This window comes from Plecotus auritus (assembly GCF_963455305.1).
Source record: "Plecotus auritus genome assembly, chromosome: 1".
Taxonomy (NCBI): domain Eukaryota; kingdom Metazoa; phylum Chordata; class Mammalia; order Chiroptera; family Vespertilionidae; genus Plecotus; species Plecotus auritus.
Genome location: NC_137770.1, coordinates 150,510,719 through 150,529,335, shown reverse-complemented (window position 1 = coordinate 150,529,335; position 18,617 = coordinate 150,510,719). Strand labels below are relative to the sequence as shown.

The 18,617-nt window shown below is 44.2% G+C and overlaps 1 protein-coding gene across 2 annotated transcripts in view; it reads left to right on the top strand.

Moving 5' to 3' along the window:
• Positions 1-18,617, top strand: part of HSPA14 (heat shock protein family A (Hsp70) member 14) — a 48,301-nt gene that overhangs the window by 22,358 nt on the left and 7,326 nt on the right. For both annotated transcript variants that reach the window (XR_013960193.1, XM_080661565.1), the window contains exon 10: positions 1,139-1,241. Coding sequence is in view for 1 of the 2 variants with exons in the window: in XM_080661565.1 (XP_080517691.1) it covers positions 1,139-1,241 (103 nt within the window). In the remaining variant the exon portion in view is untranslated. The remainder of the gene's footprint in view (positions 1-1,138; positions 1,242-18,617) is intronic.

Genomic DNA, 18,617 nt, shown 5'->3' with positions numbered 1-18,617 from the left:
GCCTTGTCACTAAGATTGCAAGAATAGGAATATTTTAAAATCTAGAGATAGCACAAATAAATTTAAAAATTAGTCGTCTGCATCTAAGAAGTTCAGTATAAAATTAGGGAGTACATTTTTCCTGAATGTCGATTGTTTTTAAAATTCTATGCTAGTGCCCAGCTGGTGTGGCTCAGTGGTTGAGCATTGACCTATGAACCAGGTGGTCACAGTTAGATTCCCATCAGGGCATATACCCAAGTTTCTAGCTCCATCTGCAGTGGAGGGTATTGGGGGGGCAGCTGATGGATGATTCTCACTCATTGATGTTTTTCTCTCTCTCTCCCTCTCCCTTCCTCTCTGAAATCAATAAATATATATATATATATGTGTATATATATATATATATATATATATATATATATATAAATTCTATGCTAGCATTCATGTTTCCCAGATGGTGCCAAAGAGCTACATTTAGGTACAATATAGTCTCAGATTATTAAAAAAAAATAATGTGAAATAATTTTTAAAACTTGAACACAAAAAAATAAACACTTTCAAATGATGGTTTGATTTGGATCAATAGATTTACTGTTGGGACTGTCATTCATTGAGTTTTCATTTTCAGGTTATGGAAAACCTGTAAGTAGGGCATTGAGTAAGAATCTCCAACCTGAATTTGATCTTAACATGTCTTCATACATTGGTAGATGAATAATTTAGTACACCCCTCCCCCCCCCCCCGCCCCAATGGTATTGCATTGCTAGGTGCTAAATAATCCTGTTCTGATCATAAACCTATTCTTAAGAGAACTGTCACATTAGGTTTTGGCTTTACTCTTCATAAGAAAAAGATGTCCTGTACACAGGCAACAAATAGGGTAGTTTAGACCTGGGTGGGTGTGTAAAGGCTGAGAGAAGGGGGGAAGGAGGGGATGGGAAATCATCTGTAATACTATGAACACTAAAAAATATATTTAAAAACAAAAAAAATGACATTCTAGTGAAAGCCTTGGTAATAAAACCAGTTTAACAAATTTTTATAAATTGATGCAATTAATCACATTTCCATGAAAATAAAATTTTTTTAAAAAAGGAAAAAGATGTCCTGTTTAATTGTATAAGCCTTTTTTCTTTCTCTTCTTTGTGTGTACAGAGCAAGGTTTGAACTTCTCTGTTCTCCACTTTTTAATAAATGTATAGAAGCAATCAGAGTACTCTTACAACAAAGTGGATTTGCAGCAGATGATATCAACAAGGTAATACTTTTATATTTTTCTTATTTATTTTAGGAGTAATTTTAGAATTGGGATTTAGAACATAGTCCTTTGGTACTGAAATAATATTTTTATGAATTTAAATATTTTCTCAGCTTGTGTTAATGAGTAAGGAAAATTAACTCAATACATTTTGATTAATGACTCTAGCAATATATATCAGTTTCCTAGCAAAAGAGAATAATTTCTTTCCAGTATATTGTTTAATACGTAAGCAGTGATTGACAGGTATTTGAATGTTTGCTCTGTGTGAAGCACTATTTCTAGGTGTTTTACATGCATTAAATTTTTAAAAAATCAATAAAAACATATTTTAAAAATTAGTAAAGTTATGTAAATTTTTTATTTTAATTATTAAAATAGTAAGCATTCATATTAAGAAAACTCAGAAAATACAAAAAGGCAAACAGTGTTATATTTTAGAATATTTCTAATTTAATTTGTATGTACAATTCTGAATTTTATTTTCTTCATTTAATATTACACTGATTTTTCCCTATATTTTTGCATAGTCTTAAAATCAATTTTAAGTGGATTATTAATATCCTAGGAAAGAAAAGGCACAATAGATGATTTTGTTGTTCTGTTGTGGGCACCTAAATTGGGTTTCCCCTTCCCTCAGAACAAGGATGTCCACTTTTGAACCTCGGCTTTTACCATATTTGCATTATTACTTAGAATAGATTCCCATATAATTAAATCAAGGATTAATTTTATTTAATTTTGTATTTTCTTGTGTGTAAATATAAATCTCATCTTCTTTGCCTGCTTTATATAATCAGGATGTTAACTCATTTGCTGCAGTCTTCTTTTGAGGCATGTAGTTTACTGTTTAATTTTGGTTCCATTAGGGAGAAGGGTATTTAACATACAGACGTTGCATTTATTTATCTATTTAAATCTATTGGTCTGTTATTGTGATTTCTTCAGCTGCTTCTAAGTTTATAAATTCCATCTTTGTTTAGATATATGACAAATATTTATTATTTTCTTTTAATTTGTCTATAGTTCGAAAGTTTTTCTATTTTAACTTTTAGTGTATGATATATGATGAAAGTCATTTTTTTTAAATTTCTTTGCAATTCAGTAAGTATTTTTTTTTGAACATTTATAATATGTCAGGTATTGTGCTAGGTGCTTGGAGGTTAGGGGCTGGATTCTGAAGAATAAGACCTGAGTATATAATAGTAACAAGGTGGCAGTGGGAAATGAATGGGCTTGGAGACAGACCCACATGAATCAAAGGCTCACAGTGTTAATAGTTCCAGAGTGGGCAAATCACATATTTCATGAGTCTTATTTGTCTCTTTTAATTAGGAGGGTGATAACACTTACAGGTAATTGTTTTAAGTATAATTTATTCTGTAGCATTGTTATGAGGACTCAATGAAATACTGTGTGTGGCATGTTATAGGTCATCAATTAATGTAAGTTATCTTCCTTCATTAACTGGTCATAGAGCCCTGACATTTAGATATCACAAATGGTACAATTTTCAATTGCTTGAATAGAAGTCGAATACATTATTAGGATTCCAAATGTTATTAAAGATTTACTTTCCAGGTATTTCCAAAATATAGGCCTTTGAGAACTTAAAATACAGAGTTGTCTCTTTAGAGTAGTGACAGTAGCAAATGAGCCCCTAATCTCAGTGGTTTTCTACAGTAAACAGTTTTTCTCACTTACGTTTCCTGTGGGCAGCTGAAGGTGGCTGTAGGTCTCATTCTATGACCCAGGCTAAAGGAGTAGCTAATTGAGACATGCAGTTCCCATGGTGAGGCTTCGAAGAGGAAGAAAGCTTGCAGAACATGCAGAGATTTTTAGCTCTGGTATACTTGAGTGTAGTCACATTCAGTTGTCCAAAGCTAGACAAGAGGGCAGGCCTGACAGTAGGGTTGGGAAACCTCTACTCCACTAATGAGGGTTACAATGTCAGGGCAATGGCAATGGCAATGGCAATGGCAATGGGTGGGGATGTCTATTCCTCTTACAGAGAAGGAGGTGGGAATGTTTGAACTTGATGTGCATTAAAACATTTTATTCTCACAGTAGAACCAAGAGGTAAGCACTATTATCTGCATTTTCAGATGAGGAAACTTAAGAGGTTTCCAAAGAGGTTAACTACTTTGTTTCAAGTCCTAATGCTGGTATGTAAGTGATGGTGCTAAGGTTGAAACACAGGCAGTGTGCCTCCATAACCCATGTTCTTTCTCTACTCTTACATCCCTTGCCTTTCTCATTTTAGTATCTGGAGGTCAAAACTTAGGAGGATTTGGTTTTTCCAGAAGGAATTTCTGATCTCTTACTTGAAAGAACATATCTGGTATCTGGTCTTCTGAGAGCAGGGAGCTTCAGGGTCCTTCCTCTTTAATATGCAGACTTTCCTTTATTCCTCTTGTTTTTAGCACTATGCCCCCTTTGTAACCAAGTACCATAATTCTGTGGTGCAAACCTCCCTCTCTGAGTGGAAGAATGTGCTGGTGGCCACCTGTCCGAATTAGGGAAGAGGTCTTGGGGGTTTAGTAACTCTATACCAGGCTTTCCCGCTTTCACTTCCATGCTTCACCCTTGCTTTCTGTATGTTTGGTGCTTCCAAGCTCCCAACCATTCTGGGATTCTATGAGACAAACCACTTTGCTTTCTCTTTGGTTATCTCAAACTTTATCTGCCTTAAAACAATTACCTCTTTGCTTTCCAGCTTCCAAAATTTGTTAAAATTTTAAACTCACAATCTCTCTTCCATTTATATCTTCTTAAATCCCTTTACCGTCTTATGGAAGGGCACATAGATAAATTGATATAATCAATCCCTCCATTTTAACCAAGCTCCCAGGCTCCACAACTGCAATTTTAATAATGCATTTCATTGCATTAATATACCATCCTATCTAATAAAAGAGTAATATGCAAATTGACTGTCACTCCAACAAACAAGATGGCTGTCACAAGATGGCCAGCAGGGGAGGGCAGTTGGGAGGGACCAGGCCTGCAAGGGAGGGCAGTTGCGGGCGATCAAGCCTGCAGGGGAGGGCAGTTAGGGATGACCAGAATGGCAGAGGAGGGAGGTTGGGGGCAACCGGGCCTGCAGGGAAGGGCAGTTGGGGGGGACCCAGGCCTGCAGGGGAGGACAGTTAGGGGTGACCAGGCCAGCAGGGGAGGGCAGTTAGGGGCAATCAGGCTGGCAGGGGATCAGTAAGGCATCAATCAGGCTGGCAGGGGAGTGGTTAGGAAGTGATCAGGCTGGCAGGCAGAAGCAGTTAGGGGCAATCAGGAAGGCAGGCAGGCGAGCAGTTGGGAGCCAGCAGTCCTGGATTGTGAGAGGGATGTCCGACTGCCTGTTTAGGCTGGATAATACCAGGATCGGGCCTAAATGGGCAGTCAGACATCCCTCGAGGGGTCCCAGATTGGAGAGGGTGCAGTCTGGGCTGAGGGATACACCCTCCCATGCACGAATTTCATGCACCGGGCCTCTAGTCTATATATATATAAAAGGAGCAATTTTATATGAAGTTTTTCAGAGACAGTTTTATATATATAATACTAGAGGCCTGGTGCACGAAATTCGTGCACGGGGGCGGGGGGGTGTGAACCTCAGCCCAGCCTGCACCCTCTCCAATCTGGGACCCCTTGAGGGATGTCCGACTGCCTGTTTAGGCCCAATCCTACCAGTCCTACCGGGATCGGGCCTAAACGGGCAGTCGGACATCCCTCTCACAATCCAGGACTGCTGGCTCCCAACTGCTCGCCTGCCTGCCTTCCTGATTGCCCCTAACCACTTCTGCCTGCCAGCCTGATCACCCCCTAACCACTCCCCTGACAGTCTGATTGATGCCTAACTGCTCCCCTGCCAGCCTGATTGCCCCTAACTGCCCTCCCCTGCAGGCCTGGTCACCCCTAATTGCCCTCCCCTGCAGGCCTGGTCACCCCTAACTGCCCTCCCCTGCAGGCCTAGTCACCCCTAACTGCCCTCCCCTGCAGGCCTGGTCCCCCCTCAACTGCTCTCCCCTGCAGGCCTGGTTGCCCCCAACTTCTCTCCTCTGCCAACTTGATCGCCCCCAACTGCCCTCCCTTGCAGGCCTGGTCCCGCCCAACTGCCCTCCCCTGCTGGCCTGATCGCCAACAACTGCCCTCCCTTGCAGGCCTGGTTCCTCCCAACTGCCCTCCCCTGCCGGCCATCGTGTGGTGGCCATCCTGTGTCCACATGGGGGCAGGATCTTTGACCAATGGGGGCAGCCATCTTGTGTGTTGGAGTGATGGTCAATAGAGGCCTGGTGCACAGGTGGGGGCCAGCTGGTTTGCCCTGAAGGGTGTCCCGGATCAGGGTGGGGGTTCCCTTGGGGCATGGGTCGGCCTGGTGAGGATCCTGTGGTGGTTTGCAGGCCGGCCATGCCCCCCGGCGACCCAAGCGGAGGCCCTGGTATCTGGGGTTTATTTATCTTCTGTAATTGAAACTTTGTAGCCTGGAGCGGAGCCAAGCCTTCTGCTTGCTCCGTGGCAGCAGCCATTTTGGGGGGGATTTGTGTATCTTCTATAATTGAAACTTTGTAGCCTTAAGCGGAGGCCTGGGCCGGCCAGGGTGTGGGGAAAGCTTGGCTTCCTCCATCACCGGGGGCAACCCTAGCCTCCTGCTCTTTCTAGCTCCGTGGCTGCCGCCATTTCTGTTTGGGTTTATGTATCTTCTATCATTGAAACTTTGTAGCCTTGAGTGGAGGCCTAGGCCAGCAAGGGCAGGCGGAAAGCTTGGCTTCCTCCATTGCCGGGGAAACCCAAGCCTCCCTCCTGCTCTCTGTGGCTGCAGCCATCTTGGTTGGTGTATTTGCATATTCGCTCCTGGTTGGCTGGTGGGCGTGGCTGGTGGGTGTGGATTGTGGCTGTAGCGGAGTGATGGTTAATTTGCATATTACTCTTTTATAAGATAGGATTAAAAGAGTAACGTGCCAATTGACCATCACTCCAACACACAAGATGGCTGCCCCCATGTGGTCAAAGATGACTGACCCCATGTGGACACAAGATGGCCACCACAAGATGGCCAGCAGGGGAGGGCAGTTGGGAGGGATCAGGTCAGCAGGGGAGGGCAGTTGGGAGGGACCAGGCCTGCAAGGGAGGGCAGTTAGGCATCAATCCTGCTGGCAGGGGAGTGGTTAGGGGGTGATCAGGCTGGCAGGCAGAAGCGGTTAGGGGCAATCAGGAAGGCAGGCAGGCAAGCTGTTGGGAGCCAGCAGTACTGGATTGTGAGAGGGATGTCCGACTGCCCATTTAGGCCCAATCCTACTGGGATCGGGCCTAAACGGGCAGTCGGACATCCCTCAAGGGGTCCCATATTGGAGAGGGTGCAGACTGGGCTGAGGGACACACCCCCGTGCACGAATTTCATGCACCGGGCCTCTAGAGTGTGTGTGTGTGTGTGTGTGTGTGTGGGTGTGTGTGTGTGTGTGTGTGTGTGTGTGTATGAAAAGCCTAAGTGCCCTTCCGACCCGTAATTATGACACGCACTGACTACCAGGTGACAGACACTCAACGCAGGAGCTGCCATGACACGCACTGGCCTTTTAAAAATAAATGGCACTGCGGACCTGGCGCTGACAAACCAACACTGGGCTTCCCCCAAGTGGGACACAGGCCCCACCAAATCGCAGCCAACGCTGCCAAGACCCCATGGCGCAAAATGCGGCCCGTGGCCCACAGCCCAGCCCGGAAATAGTTGCTGTGGGTGCCAGGTAATGATGTCACGTAGCAACGCCCGGCTTCCTCTCCCTAGCGACTAGCCTCCTTGCAGTTTCTTCAGTCCAGAAACACGACTTGCTTTATGGCCAGGTGCAAACATTTTACACTTTAACCAAATGTTTGTGAAGCGTTTTCCGGTGCCTCATCTCATTTGATCCTCAGAGAAGTCCTGGAGTAGGTAGATAGGAAACTCGGTGGAATCCTATTTTCTTTTCATTAGCCAGAAAACAGAGATTTAGGAAGTTTAGAAACTTGACCCGACTGAAAATAAGTAAGAAATGGTGGACCTTGAAAATGACTTCAGGTTTTCTCACTGAGCAGAATAGTCAAACACTGCTGCAGTTAAATATTTTACCCTTTGTTCTCCCTGCGTGATCTACAATAATCATCTGCTTCGTGTTGATATTTACTGCTGTGTTGCTAACAATTACCTGAAAGAGAAGTTGGGGTGCTTCACTGGGCTGGAAAAAGTTTAGCTAAATCAGAAAGCAGGTCTAATTAAGCAAGTTTTTCTATATCTATAAAAGGCTAAGTTGACTTGCGCATGCATGATACATATAAAGCTCTCGCTGGTACCAGTCGCACATTTGTGTTTTGATTTGTCATTGTCGATTGTGAATTTGGTTGACACTTCTATTATAAAGGGCGAATAGCAATATTAAAATATTTCTTCTAATTAATTTCCTTTCAGTGTGCCCGAATCTGTGCACCGGGTCACTAGTAATTTATAACACTAATCCTTAATGTTGGTTATGTAGGTTATTTTGGTTTTATTAACAGCAATCTTTATGGTTTTGTGAACATTCTTGATTTCCTGAGAATTAAATTTGGAATTTAATTCCCAAGTTTTAAGATTTAATATTTATTACCAAATTGCTCACCAAAAACAGTCTACTTTCTGAGTTAGATATAAACCTTCATTATTAACATTGCAATTTTTAAAAATTCTCTTTATTCATACTTTTTTTCAGAGTGCTTTAGAATTATTTTTCATGTTCTAACATAAAAATTTCTAGGAATGAGCAAATCAATCCTGTATAGGGACAGAAGTATTGGTAGTGTTTATAAGGAATATAATGTCGTCAGAAAGACAGCATTTGAATCGTCATATCTGATGCACTGATGCTGGGTTATTCCTACAGATGATAGGAAAAAAGTCAATTTCTTTCCATGCATTAAAAAATACACTATATCTTAAGCAGTGCACCACAATTAAGCTGGCCAGCAGCCATGTGGTACAGCTGATAAACTATACCATTCCATTCTTCAAAAAATAAAGATGTTCCCTACTGTTTTTCTTGAAACACGCATTCCTCTTGGTCTTTCATTCTTCTACAAGATTGAGAGATGGGTTAAGAGAGTTTTAAAAGTTTCACATTGAATTTACTGTAAGAATCATAGCAAGAGCACAAGCATGATTATAAATGGCAAATGCCCACTAGCTGCTGTGAAGGCCACAGCAGGTCATGGTGGGTGGGCCTGCCATCTACAGACAGGAGCTGTCCTAGTCCAAATGGGGCAGCATGCTGCCCACCTGCTGATTACTACTTTTCAGGGATGCAGGCCAGTGCTGTTGGGGCCTTTTACTTCATAAGAGACTCTCAAAATAGGGGCTCTTAATAAAATATTTTAACATTTAAATGTTAGTAACTAACACACAACTTTTAAAAACATTGTGTGGAGAGAGAAAACATATCTTGCTTGATGTAATTTATAAGTTACTACTTTGCAACCTCTGGTTCAGAGGGTTTTTGTGGGTTTTTTTTTGGTGTTTGTTTTTAGTTTTGTTCCTAGGTTATAGGTGCTTATAAAATGAATTAAGTACCTTTTCATTTTTTTAAGTATTCCAGATTAGTACATAATGCATGGATATTCTCTGTTCCTCAAGAATTCTAAAGAATTCGCCTATAAACAGATTTTGTCTGAAACTAATTTCTGAAGTATTTTTATAATTTTCATAAGTCTTCTTTATTGCTTCAAAATTTAAGTACTTTATAGACCTATTTCATAACGGTTTCTTCAATATTTAACATACAACTTTGCATAATGTTCTTATAATTTTTTGCCCTAGCCAGTTTGGCTTAGTGGATAGAGCATTGGCCTGCAGACTGAAGGGTCCCAGGTTCGATTTCTACCAAGGACACATACCCGGGTTGTGGGCTCAATCCCCAGTGTGGGACCTGCAGGAGGCAGCCGATCAGTGATTCTCTCTCATCATTGATGTTTCTCTCCTCTCCCTTCCTCTCTGAAATCAATAAAAATATATTTAAAAATATATTCTCATAATTTTTGATTTTATGTATCTTTTGATACTAAAATGTAAAAGTGTAAAGAAGTTATTTAAATTAAAGTGGGCCAATTTCTTTCTCTCCTCCTCTCCCTCTTTTTTTCCTTCTCTTACTTTTTCTCTTTGCTTTTGTGAGTTTTTCTGTTTTTTCCTTTCCTAGGATTAATAAATAATTGTTTTATTATTTGCTCTAATATCTGTCACTACCACCCCCAGAAAACTTTCTTAGATTTTTTTTTTCAAGTTTTGTTTTTGTCTTTTCTAACTAGAGGCCCGGTGCACGAAATTCGTGCACGGGGTGGGGGGTGTCCCTCAGCCCAGCCTGCACCGTCTCCAATCTGGGACCCCTCGAGGGATGTCCGACTGCCTGTTTAGGCCCGATCCTACCGGGACTGCTGGCTCCCAACTGCTCACCTGCCTGCCTTCCTGATTGCCCCTAACTGCTTCTGCCTGCCAGCCTGATCACCCCCTAACCCAGCCTTGGGCAAACTACGGCCCGCGGGCTGGATCCGGCTGTTCTATCCGGTTCTCTTGCTCTCCCCTCCGCCTCTTTACTTTGAATTTATATTAGTTCACACAAACACTCCATCCATGCTTTTGTTCCGGCCCTCCGGTCTAGTTTAAGAACCCATTGTGGCCCTCGAGTCAAAAAGTTTGCCCACCCCTGCCCTAAGCACTCCCCTGCCAGCCTGATTGATGCCTAACTGCTCCCTTGCCAGCCTGTTTGCCACTAACTGCCCTCCCCTACAGGCCTGGGTCCCCCCCAACTGCCCTTCCCTGCAGGCCCGGTTGCCCCCAACTTCCCTCTTCTGCAGGCCTGGTCACCCCTAACTGCCCTCCCCTGCAGGGTTTATTGCCCCCAACTGCCCTCCCTTGCAGGCCTGGTCCCTCCCAACTGCCCTCCCCTGCTGGCCATGTTGTGGTGGCCATCTTGTGTCCACATGGGGCAGCCATCTTTTACCACATGGGGGCAGCCATCTTGTGTGTTGGAGTGATGGTCTATTTGCATATTACTCTTTTATTAGATAGGATTGGTCATGTTCTATTTATTTTTATAATTTTCATCTTTCCCAGGACACTTTCATTATTTTTCTAAATTCTTACATTGAATGCTAACTACTTTATTTTATTTTTACCTAATAAAAAAATTAACTACAATTTTACTTATTAATAGCTTAATTTTATTCCATAAGCTTTAATAGGTTTTAGTTTCTTTATTTTCAGAAAAATCTGTAATATTTTTTTATTTTCCTCTTTTTTGTTTAGATTCATGTTTTAAATACCCAAGTAATTACAGTGGTTGGATATTTTTAATAGCATTTTATTTTATTAAATTATTGTGAAAATTGTAATTGAAAAGCCCTTAAAATATTTATGTTTTAAATATGTATTTTCTATTAAAATTTTAAATTTAAAGAAATATTTCATACTACAGATGCTTACAGAATTTATTTAAAACTTGCTGGTTATTGTCAGCATTAATAGTAACACACTATTCATACTTTTTTACCCTTTTAATTGAAAATACCAAAAGCTAAGATTTCCCAGGGTTATTTTTTTTGCACAGTACCACTTATTGCTTATTAATAAAGCTTTTTGATGTCAAGTATGAGAAATTTGAAAAGATATTCTACATTTTTTTTTAAATATATATTTTATTGATTTTTTTACAGAGAGGAAGGGAGAGGGTTAGAGAGTTAGAAACATCGATGAGAGAGAAACATCGATCAGCTGCCTCTTGCACACCTTCTACTGGAAATGTGCCCGCAACCAAGGTACATGCCCTTGACCGGAATCGAACCTGGGAACTCATTCCGCAGGCTGATGCTCTATCCACTGAGCCAAACCGGTTTCGGCAAGATACTCTACATTTTTATTCTCACAGTATTTATGTCGGATCCCAAGGTTTTAGAGAAGACTTCTTTTAACTAAACTCCAAAACAGACCTTTTGGGAAACTTTGCCAAGACAAACATGCTTTTATTTCTTTCTTTGAATTTCTCAGCTGATGTTCTTCATATCCTAACCTGAGGTTAATATGATATCCCTTGTCATTTGACACCTATGTTAGAGGCCCAGTTTTCATCAATTGATCCTCTTCCCCTTCATACTGAGCTTTGAGAATATTCATAAAAAGACTGAAATAGAAGTGATTATTGATGATTTTCTTTCTTGGGCTACCTACTTATTTGACATTCAGAATACCTATAGTGTTATAATTGTCAAATATATGACTTAATGAGGAAATTAAAGTATTTTTAAAGGAGCAGTTTTATTTTATTCAATTTAATTGAAGGATAATTGATAAATAAAATTATAAGATTTTCAAAATATACATGAGATTTGACATACATATACATTGTGAAAGGATTCCCACCATTGAGTTAGTTAACACATCCCATATAATAAAGAACTAATATGCTAACTAGACCAAACAGCAGAACGACCATCTGGGACACCTTCCAGACAACCTTCTGGATGAAGCCCGGGTTGCGAGGGCTGAGGCAGCAGCCAGGACGGCTGTGAGGGCCTACTCTTGCCTGAATTTCGTGCTCGGGCCTCTAGTCTATGTATATTTATCTTTGGGAGGGATGAAAAGACTTAACTTATATTCTCTTAGCAAATCTCAATTGTATAATACAGTTTTGCCAACTATAGTCACCATGTTACACTTAGATCCTCAGACTTTATTCATTTTATAACTGAAAGTTTGAACACTTTTACTAACCTCTCCCTATACCTTAACTCCCCAGCCCCAATCACTGTTCTATCTGTGCCTATGAGTTTAACTTTTTTAACATTCCACATATAAGTGATACCCTGCAGTATTTGTCTTTCTCTCTCTGACTTATCTCACATAATACTGCATTTTGTGTGTGTGTGTGTGTGTGTGTGTGTGTGTGTGTGTGTGTATATACTGGAGGCCCGGTGCACAAAATTCATGCCTGGGGGTGTGTGTCCCTCAGCCCAGCCTGCACCTTCTCCAGTCTGGGACCCCTCGAGGGATGTCTGACTGCCCGTTTAAGCCCGATCCTACCAGGACTCACAATCCAGGACTCCTGGCTCCCAACTGCTCGCCTGCCTGCCTTCCTGATTGCCCCTAACCACTTCTGCCTGCCAGCCTGATCACCCCCTAACTACTCCCCTGCCAGCCTGATTGATGCCTAACTGCTCCCCTGCCAGCCCGGTTGCCCTAGCTGCCCTCCCCTGCAGGCCTGGTCACCCCTAATTGCCCTCCCCTGCAGGCCTGGTCACCCATAACTGCCCTCCCCTGCAGGCCTGGTCACCCCTAACTGCCCTCCCCTGCAGGCTTGATCGTTCCCAACTGCCCTCCCTTGCAGGCTTGGTCCCTCCCAACTGCCCTTTCCTGCTGGCCTGATCGCCCCCAACTGCCCTCCCTTGCAGGCCTGGTCCCTCCCAACTGCCCTCCCCTGCTGGCCATCTTGTGTCCACATGGGGGCAGGATCTTTGACCACATGGGGGCAGCCATCTTGTGTGTTGGAGTGATGGTCAAATTGCATATTAGTCTTTTATTAGATAGGATAGAGGCCTGGTGCACAAGTGGGGGCCGGTTGGTTTGCGCTGAAGGGTGTCCCGGATCAGGGTGGGGGTTCCCTTGGGGTGTGGGGCGGCCTGGGCAAGGGGCCTGTGGTGGTTTGCAGGCTGGCCACGCCCCCCGGCAACCTAAGCAGAGGCCCTGGTATCTGGGATTTATTTATCTTCCATAATTGAAACTTTGTAGCCTTGAGCGGAGGCCAGAGCAGGTGGGAGGCTTGGCTTCCTCCATTGCTGGGAAACCCAAGCCTCCTGTTCGCTCCATGGCCGCAGCCATCTTGGTTGGGTTAATTTGCATACTCCTGATTATCTGGTGGGCATGGCTTGTGGGCATAGCGGAGGTATAGTCAATTTGCATGTTTCTCTTTTATTAGTGTAGATGTAGATGTATATATATACATATACATTGATGTGAGAGAGACATATCCATTGGTTGCCTCCCACACACACTCCAACCAGTGCCAGAGATTGAGCCTGCAACCAAGGTACATGCCCTTGACTGGAATCAAACACGTGACCCTTCAGTCTGCAGGCCAACACTCTATCCACTGAGCCAAACTGGCTAGTGCTCATTATCTCATCTTTTTTTTTTTTAATTTGTTTTTATTTATTTCAGGGAGGGAGAGAGAGAGAGAAACATCAGTGACGTGAGAGAATCATTGATTGGCTGCCTCTTGCACATCCTGCACTGGGGATTGAGCCCGCAGCCTGGGCATATGCCCTGACCAGGGAAACAAACTTTGACCTCCATAGGTCACTGCTCAACTACTGAGCCACACTGGCCGAGCTCTCATCTATAATAATCTACAATAATAAAAGCGTAATATGCTAATTAGACCGAACGACCTTCTAGACGTAGCCGTGGCAGCGAGGCCTGTCAGGGGCCAAGGCAGAGGGATCCGCCGCAGTGGGCGGGGGCTGAGGCAGAGGCGGCCGCCATGGCAGTGGGGGCCAAGCCGCTTGCACAAATTTCACGCATCAGGCTTCTAGTCTTTTTAATGATAGACATCTTAACAGGTATGAGGTTTTGATTTGCGTGTGCCTAATGATTAGTGATGTTGAGCACCTTTTCATGTACCTGCTACCCACTTGTATGTCTTCCTCAAAATGTTTATTCAGGTCCTTTGCCCATTTTTTTAATTTTAGTTTTTTGGGTTTATGGATACTAACCATTTTTCAGATACGTGGTTTGCAAATATTTTCACCCATTACCAGGTGGTTTTTTCATTTTGTTACGGTTTCCTTTTCTCTGCAGAAGCTTTTTAGTTTGATGTACTCCCACTTGTTGATTTTTGCTTTGTGTATAAAATCCAATTATTGCCAAGACTAATGTCAAAGAACTTACCCTATGTTTTCTTCTAGGCGTTTCATGGTGTCTTGCATTCAACTCTTTAATCCATTTTTAGCTTATTTTTCATTCCTCCCACCACATTTAATGGTTTTGATTTCACAATTTATATCTTTTTATATTGTGTATCCATTAACAAATTATTGTAGTTAGTTACTTTCAATGCCTTTGTCTTTTAACCTTTATACTAGAGTTGTAAGTGACTTACCTATCACCATTACAATATTAAAGTACTCTGAATTCAACTATATATTTACCTTTATCAGTTAGTTTTATACTTTCTTATGTTATTAACTAGAGGCCCAGTGCACGAAATTCGTGCACAGGTAGGGTCCCTAGGCCTGGCCGGCAGTCAGGGCCAATCGGGGCCTTCCTTCTGGCTGCCAGCTGAAGCTTCCCTTCCCCGGTTGCCTGCTGGGGCCTTCCTTCATTCCATGCCATCATAGCACACATCATAGCAAGCGATTGAACTCCCAGTCAAACACCCATGGAGACACTTTGCATGTTAGCCTTTTATATATATAGATTAGCATTTTTGTTTGAACTTGAAGAACTCTCTTTAACTCTTTCTGTAAGGTTGGTCTAATGGTGATGAACTCCTCCAGGTTTTATTTGAATGTAAAACACTATCTTTCCTTCAATTCTAAAGAACAACTGATGGGTAACCCGAGTATTTTTGACTGACAGTTTTTTTTCTTGCATTTCTTTTAATATCTCTCATCTGGCTTGCAAGGTTTGTGTTGCCATATCTACTTATAGTCTTACTAGAGGCCCGTTCCATGAAGATTCGTGCAATAGGCCTTCCTTCCCCTGGCTGCCAGCACTGGTTTTCCTCTAGCACCCGGGACCTGGGCTGCAGTGGAGCCAAGCCTTCAGCCTTCAGGCTTGGCTCCGGCTGCAGTGGAGCCTTCAGTCTTCAGTCTTCGCTCTGTGCCTGCATATACAAATTAACCCACCGTTTTGTTGGGTTAATTTGCATACTCCTGATTGACTGGTGGTTGTTGTGGAGGTATGGTTAATTTGCATTTTTCTCTTTTATCAGTATAGCTACTAGAGGCCCAATGCACAAAGATTTGTGCAAGAATGGGCCTTCCTTCCCCTGATTGCTGGCACTGCCTTCGCTCCAGCTAGAGCCAACTTTCCACCTTCACTCTGGCCTGGAGCTGCCTTTCCGCCTTCCCACGCTGCCCAGAGGCCTGGAGCAGCTGGGGTGGTGCAGAATGCCTGCGTTGTCACCATGGTGATGATGCAACCGTCCCGCCTTTAGGTGCTCAGTGCCTGCTTATGCAAATTAACCTTCCATCTTTGTTGGGTTAATTTGCATACTCACTCCTGATTGGCTGGTGGGTGTCGCAAAGGTATGGTCAATTTGCATCTATCTCTCTTATTAGTGTAGATCAGCCGTGGGCAAACTACGGCCCGCGGGCTGGATCCGGCTGTTCTATCCGCTTCTCTTGCTCTCCCCTCTGCTCCTTTACTTTGAATTTATATTAGTTCACACAAACACTGCATCCATGCTTTTGTTCCGGCCCTCCAGTCCAGTTTAAGAACCCATTGTGGCCCTCGAGTCAAAAAGTTTGCCCACCCCTGGTGTAGATATACGTGTGTGTGTGTGTGTGTGTGTGTGTGTATATCTTTACTAGTGGCCCGTTGCACAAAATTCATACACAGAAGTGGGGGTCCCCTCAGCCCACCCTGCACCCTCTCCAATCGGGGTCCCCTTCAGGCAGTCGGACATCCCTCACAGGGATCGGGCCTAAACTGGCAGTCGGACATCCCTCTCGCATAATCTGGGACCACTGGCTCCTAACCGCTCACCGGCCTGCCTACCTGATCGCCCCTAACTGCCTCTGCCTGCCTTCCTGATCACCCCTAACCCTTCTGCCTGCCTGCCTGATCTCCCCTAACCACTTCTGCCTGCCTGGTCACCCCTAACCACCTCTGCCTGTCTGCCTGATTGCCCCTAACTGGTCTCATACCAGCCTGATTGCCCTTAACTCCTCCCCTGCTGGCCTGATTGCCCCTAACTGCCTCTGCCTAACCCCGCACCCGGGACCTTGGCTTCCCTACCTCTGGCCAGCCACAGGCAACCAGGACCCGGGCCAGCTTCACCCAGGCCACAGCCACAGGGGACCATGGGTGGGTGGCTTTTCCCAGGCTGTAGCCTCAAGCACCCAAGACCACAGGGCGTGCGGCTTGTCCCTCTCCTGAGGCGCAGGCGCAGCTGCTGGCTCCCACCACTGCGGGACGCACGGCTTGTTCCTCTCCTGGGCCAGAGGCGCAGATGCATCTGCTGGCACCCAGGACCCTGGAGCGGGTGGCTTGTTCCTCTCCTGGGCTGCAGCCTGGCTGGTCCCCATTCCTCTCTCCCCAGTGTTGAGTGTCTGAACCGTTATGGCATGAGGGCGTGATGACTATTTGCATATTAGCTCTTTATTATGTAGAATTTTAACTTGACACGGTCTATCTTCAAGTGGATATTATACCACTTCACATCTTGTACAGAAACTTCACTGTAACAAAATTTCATTTTTCCCGGCAATCTTCGTGCTATTGTTGTCTTGTATTTTACTTTCACAGATGTTATAAAACTGACATTACATTATTATTTGTTTAAATAGTTAATTATCTTTAAATATATTTAAATAATAAGAAACTTCTATTATATTTTTGCCTATGCATTTACTGTCTTTGGTGTTTTCCATTTCTTGGCATAGATTATTTGTATCTGGCAAAATTTTATTTCTGCTTGCAGACCTCTTTTAACATTTCTTACACTACAAATCTGCTGGTGATAAAAAAAATTCAATTTTTTATATATGAAAAATATATTTTAACTATTTTTAAAAATATTTCCACTCAGTCTAGAATTATAAATTGAGAGGAATTTTCCCCCCTTGTGGGTACTTTAATCTTCTCCTTACACTGTTTCTGATGAGAAATCTTTTGTAATCCTTATGTTTATTCCTGTGTATAGTGTGTCTCTTTTCTTCTGACTACTTAAAAGATTTTTCTTTTCATCATTGGTGTTGAGCAATGTGATTTTTATGTGTATTGATGTAGCTTTCTTTATGTCCTGTGCTTGCTATTCACTGAGCTTCTTTGATCTGTGGGTTTATATTTTTTACTATATTTTGCTAAATTTGGAAATTTTTGAATCATTCTTTCTTCAGATGATTTTATATATACAAGTTTATGTCTGTAGAGGGGGCTGGGGAGGAAGAGGAGTGAACCAAACCGTAGGGTCAGGACCTTGGCAGGCAATTGAGTGCGGGGACGGCCAGCAGGGCCTTCCCTGCAGTGGCCAGTTCATGACCAGCTGCCTGAGACTGGCTTGTTCCTTGGCTGGGGGGTTTCATGCATCTGCTCTGTGCTGCCCAGCAGTGCCGTGCCCGTCGGGGCTGTGCGTAGCTTACGGGGAAGGCACGGCCTGGGGAGTTGGCGCCTTGATCCCGCGCAGTAACCAGATCCGGGCATTGGGAATGCGGCCAGTTCTCTGCACCCTGAGTCGCCCCACTGTTGCATCGCCGGAGCAGTCATGGTGCCTTCTTCCATGACAGCCCTCTAAGCTCGCAGCGATAGAGGCGTGCTGTCATAGGTTTGGGTGAACGGAACATGGAAGTCCCGTGGGTGATAGCAGGCGCCGGGTGCTGGCTGGGGAGCCGGTCGTGTGGGTTTGCATGAAGCACTCACAGTCACAGGTTTGGAAGCCTCTTTCTTAGTTTCTCAGAGAGCTTGATGGTGAGAAAATGCAGGTCTCATCCTGCATTGCGGTTTCTGTGGGAAACCTTGCCGTTGGGGGTGTCAGACGGGTTGGCCAGGAGCGCCTGCGGCAAAGAGACACCCTTCTCCCATAACCTCTTCTCAGGCGGACTGGTTGCCGGGGTGCCCAGGAACTGCTCAGCGTATCTCTGCTGTTCCACAGAGTTCTCCGAGCAGCTATCCATCTTCCATGGGAAGAAAGGTGTGTGCTTGTGCACAGTCACTGCCCGGTCCTGGGCTGGCAGGGGCACCCTGGCCCCAGATGTGTTCTCCCGCTGGGTTCACAGAGGTCGGACAATTGTTGTCCAGAATTGCCTTGTTTAACGAAGAAAGTTAAATTCCCAGTGAGGACCCGGTTAGAAAGGGAGGGTATTGGGGAGAGAAGGAAGAGCCGAGCTGCCTCTTCCCCACCCACCGGAAGGTGCGGAGCCCGAGGCATGATCTCCAGCCCGCTCACCTGCCCCAGGAGGCTGCTTCCAGAGAGACTGTGAAAGCCGGGCTCTGCTCCTATGTCCTGGTGGGTCTGAAAAGAAGGAGGCAGAGCTGTGCTCTCACCTGGGCCTCAGGGCAGCGGCCTTCTGGTTCTTGGTAGAAACGGTGGCCCTGGGGTCTGACTGCTCCTCAGTGGTTGGAACCTTGTGTAATTGCCACCAGTGCAGGCGCGCCCCGGGGAGGCAGAT